This window comes from Puma concolor, chromosome E4 (genome assembly GCF_028749965.1).
Source record: "Puma concolor isolate L17-30 chromosome E4, mPumCon1.1.hap2, whole genome shotgun sequence".
Lineage (NCBI taxonomy): Eukaryota > Metazoa > Chordata > Mammalia > Carnivora > Felidae > Puma > Puma concolor.
The window spans coordinates 3,760,326-3,769,268 of NC_141683.1; the positions used below are offsets into that span (position 1 = coordinate 3,760,326).

The following is an 8,943-nucleotide window of genomic DNA, read 5'->3' on the forward strand; positions in this document are numbered from 1 at the left end:
CTGATCCTACGTGAGATGCTAAGTTCCCATGGGGAGGGATCTGATCTACTCAGTTGCTTTTCACAGTTACAGGGTTACCATAACTGCACATCATCCGTGACCCCCGCTGTTCACGACAGCGTCACGTACAGAGCGCCCCAGTATGCAGATCTTAAAAATACCAGCAAGGCTGACTGGAAAGGAAGCAAAGATGGGGGACCCAGTCTATGGTCTGGGTGCCAGAAGCTCTTACTTCTGCTTAATGTCCAGTAGCTTCCAGAAAGAACTTGGACCCGTCACCTTAGTGTCATGGGGAGTGGGCTCCATGGGCTCCATCAGGTCACTGGGAGCTTTGTAAAGAGATTCGATACCAAAGAAAGGTAACACCTATGAGTATTATTAATATTTATACAATTAACCACCTTGAAGTAAAAGAGCAAATTAAAATCAAATGCACAAAATGAGGGATACAGAAAAGAAAACGGTATTTTTGCCGTCTCTGTAAGTCCTCATAGGACTTTCTCTGTCAGTCTTCTCACCAACTCATGGAGAAGAAATTTGGACTAGTTGCATAATTCTTTTCAGTTCTCGTGTTTGTGGGGTCAGTATTTTGCGAAGAAGTTCCATCCATACAGAAGACTGCTTCCTAAGTTACCTACCACGTACACGAAATACCTTTTGAGGGCAAAGGAGCTTCTTAATAGCATCTTTCATATCATTATTTCTCAGGCTGTATATCATGGGATTGAAAAGGGGAGAAAGGACAGAGAATGTTACAGCAATGGCTGTGTCCCAGAACGGCGTATACGTGGCAGAGAATCTGAGATACATGAGGGCCACACTGCCAAAAAACATCAGGAAGACGGCAACGTGGGCGACGCAGGTGGAGAAGGCCTTTTTACGACCCTCCGCTGAAGGGATGCCCAGGATAACAACCACAATTCTGATGTACGAAAGGGAAATAATCAGACTCGTTATCAGAATGGCCGAAGCATGAATCACGTCTTGCACTAGGATCACAGAGGCATCCGTACAGGCTAAATTTAATAATGGACCGAAATCACAGAAGATCTGATGGATTTGGTTGGGGCCACAGAAAGGGAGGGTAGAAATCCATACAACCTCAGGTAGAAGGATGAGGAAACCAAAGACACAAGAGCCTGCAGAAAGCTGAGCGCATAGTCGGGGGGTCATGATGGTCAGGTAGTGAAGAGGGTTGCAGATGGCAACGTACCTGTCGATGGCCATGATGGTCAGCAAGGCTCCTTCAGTGTTTCCGAGTGAATGGAAGAAGTACATTTGCAAGAGGCAGCCAGTCAAGGAGATGGTCTTTTGGCTGCTGATCAGATTGGAGAGCATCTTGGGGATGGTGGCCGTGGTGTACCAGATCTCCAGAAATGAGAAAATACTGATGAAATTGTACATGGGGTTGTGGAGACGGGTGTCCAGCCGGACAGCAAAGAAGACCATCAGGTTCCCAACGACAATAAAGGTGTAGACGAAAAGGAGGGGGAAGAAGTACAGGAGGCCGCCATCTTGGAGCTGCGGGAAGCCAGTGAAGATGAATTCAGTCACGGCTGATAGATTTTCACTCTCCATTATCTCCAGAAGAGCTTCCTGTGGATAAGGGAGAGGTTATACCCAACTAACAGAGAAGGAAATCGATGCAGTGTAAACATAAACAGTATTTTGGTTACGTGGCGGTTTTTTTGCATGTGTTTTGACACTTCCTCAGTTCAAAATGACCAGTGGGTTGCCTGTATCTGCAATCTTTATTTGGGAGACAGTATAGCTAATGATTAGTACAGCCAGGGTTCAAATCGAACATATCGAACATACTGAGCCTGAATTCTCATCCTGCTGCCTATTAGTTGGGCGATAATGGGCAAGTCCCACAATCTCTCTGAGATTCAGCATCTTCTTCTGTAGGTGAAAACCTATTTGTCCAATCGGAGTTGTATTACATGAGTTAATGTATCAACGCCCCCGGCATTCATGATCAATATCTGTTCTCATTTCTTTCCGAGATCGGCTTTCTGAAACAGTAATATTAACAGTATCTCGTTCAGATCTTGTTCACTCCTCAACCATTTGCTGTGTGAATTCTTTCTTTACTGCCACTTACAGAAGACATTTTGTCCTATGTGTCAGTGACATGATAACTGCAAAGCAACATAAACGTTTCAGTTATTATATTATGACTACCCTTTTGCACCAGAAACTCCTGATTACTGCTACTTGAAGATTTTTCTCCCTTGGCTCTCATGCAACCCCACTCCAGGTTCGCCCTGTTCCTATATGGAGGCTTCTTCTCGTGTGTTCGCTATATCATTGTTTCCTTCTATGTGTTATGGACCCATCTTCTTTACCCATTCGGTACATGGCTGTGTATGGCAAGTTTCTGCTGTGGCCCCTGAAGTCCTGTCTTTCCTCACTGTCTGTGGATGAACAATACATAGGCATCAAGCCTCTGTCTCCAGCACAGGTGTGTTTCCAGACTTCAGATCCGCACACCCAGCATATCCCCACCCGCCCCTCCCTCCTCCTGCACGATGGCAGCTTTCAGGGTCTACCTCCAATTCCCCGAGATCATTGCCTTGTGAAGGCCAACACTCTTTTGGGAAGGCATTCGGACTCGCTTTTCTTCACCAGGATGCTTCTGGCTTCCTTTGGGTTTCAGCTCAGCCACTGCCTCCTGTCAGAAGTGCGCTCATGTCCTTCCCCACATTCACATACGCACACACACACATGTACACATACGCCTCTGGGTTTATTCTCATCTCTGTGTCTTTGGCAGGGCCCCTACCATTAACCTGATTAAGTTTCACTGCAATTCTTGTTCTCTGTTTAACTTCACTAGACTGTGAGCTTCCATTCGGGCAGGATGAGCCTTTGTCTTTCACGACCCCTAGTATATATCAAGCACTTGAAAGTAGCTTCTTTTGTAATGACTAGGTTTGGATCTGACTTGCAAACATCATTAAAGCCAGAAAAATCCAGAAGCAAGGCAGGTAGAGAAGAGAGGATGCGCATTCATGTCTTGGACCATCACATGGTCTGAATAACTGGATATAATTTCTGATTGAAAATATGCAGAGCCCAGAATTCCAGAGATGGAACTTTCTCAGAAGCCCTAGTCCAATGCCCAAATTCAAGCCTCCCCAGATCTTCACTGAGTCTTCCTTAGCAAAGAAAATGGATAATTTCTCCCCAGCCCTCAGTGACCCTAAACCCACCTCTGCAAAATGCCAGAGGGCTCTTCCTTTTCCCTGGGTCTCTGCATTGCCGAATGTTCTTCCACTGTCTCTGGAAGTGTTGTTATAGCCATCCTACCAAAGACACCAAAGGGAAAATGAACTCCACTGAGGTTTTATCCCTCGGTAATAAGTAGAAGGCAATCTGTTCCCGCATGGGGTCAATTATCAGAGACCCCTGCCCTGTCTTCTCATTAGATCTTCAGGTCAGAGGAGAATCAGTGTCCCAAGGAAGACTCACAGATCCCGGTGACCATTGTTACCACCATTTTCTTGTTACTGGTTACGATTTAACCAGTCAGTTCCCATCTCGGTATGGAATTGAGAGGGTTCCATACAAAGAACAGCTTTGATAGGACTCTACCCTCACAAAAACACACAAGAAATAGAACAGTGTTAGAGTGCCTAGGGTGGCTCAGTCAGTTAAGCATCCAAATTTGGCTCACGTCATGATCTTGTGGGTCACGAGTTCGAGCCCCACATCGGGCTCTGTGCTGACAGCTCAGAGCCTGGAGCCTGCTTTGGGTTCTGTGTCTCCTCTCTCTCTGCCCCTCCCCTGCTCACGCTCCATCTCTCTCCCTCTCAAAAATAAATAAAAACATTTTAAAAAAATTAAAAAAGGAACAGCATTGAAGGTGATTTACTGGCATGTTAAGTATCATGGATAAAGTAGCGAAGAAAAAAGAAAACAATTTCTGGGAAAACATGTCGTTTGGAAAAGTGAGCCAGTACTAAAGAAGATGATGGAAACCCCCCCCCCCACCTTTTTCCTTCCAGCAACATATATGGGGCTCTCCTTCAAAGTATTCCTATGGATTCTGATGAATTCTTTAATTTTCTATTTTTCCCCACAAATGTATGAAAGATTGGTCTTGTATACCACTTCTTTCACAGTGTGTTGCAAACATCGCCAAATACAACAACACATATATTAATTCGTTTTCTATTCACCATTCTTACAGAAAATATCTTAGAAGTTTCCTGATACGGTAGCAAAGCGATGGGGTCACGTCTTTCATGTGAATGTGGTTACAGAGCCTGGCTCAAGAATGTACAATGTTAGGAAGAAGGACTTCTCATCTCTAATCATGGAATTTGGTGACTTAGAATACTTTATAAAAATAAATTCATATTAACGACGACTGTGTAAGATACGTTTATTTTTAACCACTGAAAATTATCAGGGAAGATTTTTTTCCCTTCATGTTTCTCTCAAGTGTAGTACCAAAATCTTATCGCTAAGAAATATTTATATGCTCCCTTGAATATGCAATTTTATCTAGATTGTCTATTCCACCCCCCCCCCCCTTGAAAACTAACCTGATTTTTAGTATCAGCAACATTTGGCAAGTTTGCTTTACAGATATAATCTGCGGTGCATCTGTTTCTAGAAATAAAATTATTTCTATGAGAAAATGCATAAATTAACAAGAACGGAAAGTGACTTACTTTACTTTAAGAAAAAGAAATGTTGGGGTGCCTGGGTGGCTCAATTGGTTAAGAGTCTTACTCTCGGTTTCAGCTCAGGTCATGATCTCACAGTTTGTGAGTTTGAGCCCGCGTTGGTCTCTGTGCTGATCGCACAGAGCCTGCTTGGGATTCTCTCTCTCTCTCCCTATCTCCTCTCATGCTCTCCATCTCTCTCTCTCTCTCTCTCTCTTTCTCTCTCTCTCTCTCAGAATAAATAAATAAAACTTTTAAATAAAGGGAAAGAAATGTTTAATTTGTCTGTATTTGCCCTTATCCAGGTGTTAGGAAATCTAGAAATGGAAATAGTTGAATGACCATAGTGCCCCCTTTTTAAACCTAACAGACCAGCCTTCACCGTGGACTTGAATTGTCAAGAGTTGCCCCACTGCAACCCGAGTGAACGTCCAGTTGGCAAACAGGCACCAGTGGTAGCAACGTGGAGAAACATACTTGCACAGTCTCTTTATTCTCTGATTCTCTGATTTGTTGCTTTCTGGAGCAAACAAATAAAAAGATAAAATTCTTCTCCCTGCTCTTTTGCAAATGTACCACATGAAAAATATAAACAGTTGGGTATATGAAGCCCTTTGTGACACTTGGAGGAATAAGTACACTTTTAGATTGGCAGAAGCATTTTTAAACCTTTTTGTTTGTTTTCCTTCAGGATGGAAAGTTATCCGATACTTAATTGACAATAGCAAGGGTTTGTATGTGGGAGAGCCGCTGGGATGCGTCACACGTCCTCCACTTCTGTGGATCCTCCTGCCCTCGTGGTGCATTTGTCTTTCCAATGCCTGCTCCTGCAAACTCAGGAATGCGGATATGACCGTTTGAATTCTGGCTGCCCATGGAACAGGAATACAAATTTTCTGGCGAGGCTACGGTGAAGCCGTGAAGTGCAATCCTAAGTCGAGAACAGGTGTTGTTGGATAATTTCTTGTTTCCTTATCTGCTTTTGTTTGTGTTCGTTATTTACGATTAGCGTGGCGCAAGTTCAAAATCACGGGGTTTGGCTTCGGAGGCCAAGTAGGACTGAAGTTTGTATGTGACTGCATCCCAGGCCCCCTCTCCATTTCTAGCTGCTTTTGTCAGCGGCCCTTTAATTTAAATGGTTTCCTTGATGGGACTTGAAACAAGTCGATGACACACAGCCACTAATGTGCCTCTTCTCTGTTGGTTGTGGAATCCTAAACTCAGACTTTTGAGGCAAAGATGTCCCAACTTCACTTCATGTGCCATCCACCAAAGGAAACCCAGGAGTTAAGAGGTAAAGTCCCCGCTTGATAAACAGAAACATTCCAGATACCCATTCATGAGCCCCCATCCCAATGCATATCTATCAAAATCCAACTTCTGTTTGGAATTTTCAACACTTGAAAAAAAAATTTTTAATGTTTATTTTTTGAGAGACAGAGAGAGACAGAACGTGAGCAGGGGAGGGGCAGAGAGAGAGGGAGACACAGATTCTGAAGCTGGCTCCAGGCTCCTGAGCTGTCAGCACAGAGCCTGATGCGGGGCTTGGACTCACAAACCACGAGATCATGACCTGAGCTGAAGCTGGACGCTTAGCCAACTGAGCCACCCAGGCGCCCCTGGAATTTCCAACACTTTTATCAAAAAAGATTCCTGCAAAATATTTCCCAGATGGGGCCTTCTCTTGCCTGTACCGAATTCCCTTAAATTTTGTGTCGTATATACTATGACTTTAAGAGATTATTTACATTTTGTCTATTGACTTCACCTTTCTTTGTTTTTCAGGACTTACAGAGGTTTTTTTCTCCCCCCCCCCCCCCGGAAGGATGCTTGTGATGTAAGCTAGGTGGGGTTGTTTCGTGTTTTGTGCGCCTTTTGGGTCTCTAAAGAAATTAATATCCACGTGGTTTGGGCTGTTTTATTGGACTGTTGGGGAAGAAAATTGCAGTACATAGGATAAAATTGCTATTTTTATACCAAAATTTTTGTATGTGTGTTTTATGAAGATAATTATAAGAGCTGTGCATGAATTATGATAGAAACTTCAGGCAACAGCACTGGATATGGCAAGGAGAGGAAAAGTTTCTTTAGAGCTGTTCGGTTAGAAAGTCAAATGAATCATGTTATTTGAAGCTGCCATTCCATAGATGCAAAGAAGACTTTTGTGTTGAAGAAAATGAAGATGCTTAGCCCCAGGAAGACCAGCAATAACTAACATTCCTCTCTGTGTGTATCTGTGTGTACTGAAGTGTATACGTGTCAACAGTATCCTACATGGTAGGTTTCTTATGAACATGTCTGGCATCAGGAATCATTTAGTCTTACTAAATGTATACGCTTATTATTCTAATGAAGAACTAATTACATAACTAAAAATGAAAGTATACGTTACTTCCTTAAGTATTATTATTATTATCATTATTTTAAGATATCTGCCTCCCGGGGCTCCCGGATGGCTCACTCAGTTAAGCATCTGACTCTTGGTTTTGGCTCAGGTCATGATCTCGCCATTCGTGAGTTTGAGCTCCATATCAAGCTCCGTGCTAACAGTGTAGGGAGTGCTTGGGATACAGTCTCTCTCTCTCTCTGTGCCTCCCCCCTGCTTGTGCTCTCTTTCTCTCTCAAAATACATAAATTAATTTCAAAAACTTAAAAACAAAAGATATCTACTCCCAACAAACCTAATCAGGTAATCCATGATCCATAATGAAATAGAGAACTTTCCCGAGATCTATCGCCTGAAGCACACGGCCAGCTTCTGGAGTGATGAGCGAGCTTTCCTTTAATTACAACCGTTCAGAAGAAAGCAAGCAAATCAACCCCATAATAAGGTTCTTGACCGTATGTACATCAGTGTTAATAGCTATGACCTAGAGTATAAATGTGTTTTCCTAGATATCAGGGAAAATAATGAGGAGAATAGACAGAAAGTTCAGTGTGACAAAGAACTATGTATAGAGTGGTTTCATTTTTTTTTTAAATCTGTTACAGAAAACAGTAAGACGGGGGGAGGAGATTTGTGGCTCAGAATTAACCTCCAAACATGTCGAACGTTTTCTGAAGGTGAACAGTGTTCTAATCATGTTCTTCATGTCCTTGTTTCTCAGACTATAGATGATGGGATTGAAGAAGGGGGCAAGGATAGTAAACATCAGTGCAGTTGTGGTGTCCAGGACTGGGAGGTAGGTGGCATTGAATCGTGAGTACATGAGGGACACGTGGCCTAAGAAAATCAGGGACACAGCGAGATGGCCTGCACAGGTAGAAAAGGCCTTTTGCCGGCCCTCAGCAGAGGGGATCCTCAGGACCACAGTGACCATCCTGATAGAGAACAGGGCAATGATTAGGACGGTAACGATGATGGCCACAGCATGGATCACATCTCCAACCAGAGTCGTGGACGTGTCTGTACAGGCCAGGCTCAGCACAGGGACCAAGTCACAGAAGATTTGACAGATTTGGTCGGGCCCACAGAGAAACGGTGTGGAAATCATCACAATCTCAGGAAGCAGGATGAGGAGACCCAAGATGCAGGAGCCTGCAGAGAGCTGAGCACACAGCCGGGGGGTCATAATGGTCGGGTAGCGGAGAGGGTTGCAGATGGCCATGTACCTGTCAATGGCCATGGTGGTCAACAGCATCCCCTTGGGATTTCCCAGTGAATGGAAGAAGTACATCTGCAGGAGGCAGCCAGTAATGGAGATGGTCTTCTTCTCACAGATGAGGTTGGAGAGCATCTTGGGGATGGTGGCTGTCATGTACCGGATCCCCAGGAAGGCGAAGATGCTGATGAAATTGTACATGGGGTTGTGAGGATGGGTGTCCAGCCAGACGGCAAAGAAGACCATCAGGTTCCCAATGACAATAAAGGTGTAGACAAAAAGTAGGGGGAAGAAGTACAGGAGGCCGCCATCTTGGAGCTGCGGGAAGCCAGTGAAGATGAATTCAGTCATGGCTGACAGGTTTTCCCTCTCCATATGCACAGCAGAGCTCCCTGCGAATGAAGGAGAGGGCACACACCAGCTCACAAGGAGGCGGAGAAGAACGGGTGGTGAACAGCTAAGTAACTTGGATGAATAACAGGAAATAACTTGCAAGTTTTATTCTTTTCTAATTTCACACTCTTGTGCACATTGACTAGTATTTGGCTTTTTCTCCCCACTCCTTCAGAGGCACAACCACAGAAACAGCAGTCCCCAAATGTTTTTAAGTGTTTTATTTATTATTTATCTTTGAGAAAGATGCAGAGAGTGGGAGCAGGGGCGGG

The 8,943-nt window shown here is 44.0% G+C and overlaps 2 protein-coding genes across 2 annotated transcripts; both read right to left on the minus strand.

Annotated features, from left to right (window-relative positions):
* Positions 1-630: 630 nt before the first annotated feature.
* Positions 631-1,584, minus strand: LOC112851663 (olfactory receptor 6K3-like). Its single transcript, XM_025915146.2, has one exon. It carries the CDS (start codon positions 1,576-1,578, stop codon positions 631-633), a length of 948 nt encoding a protein of 315 aa, XP_025770931.2. The 5' UTR covers positions 1,579-1,584.
* A 3,489-nt stretch (positions 1,585-5,073) lies between these two features.
* LOC112851662 (olfactory receptor 6K3-like) lies at positions 5,074-8,698 on the minus strand. The gene is made up of 2 exons (XM_086694577.1): positions 7,712-8,698; positions 5,074-5,088 (listed from the first exon to the last, which is right to left on the minus strand). The coding sequence occupies exons 1-2, from the start codon at positions 8,651-8,653 to the stop codon at positions 5,074-5,076; spliced, it is 957 nt and encodes a 318-aa protein (XP_086550703.1). The 5' UTR covers positions 8,654-8,698.
* Positions 8,699-8,943: the final 245 nt, after the last annotated feature.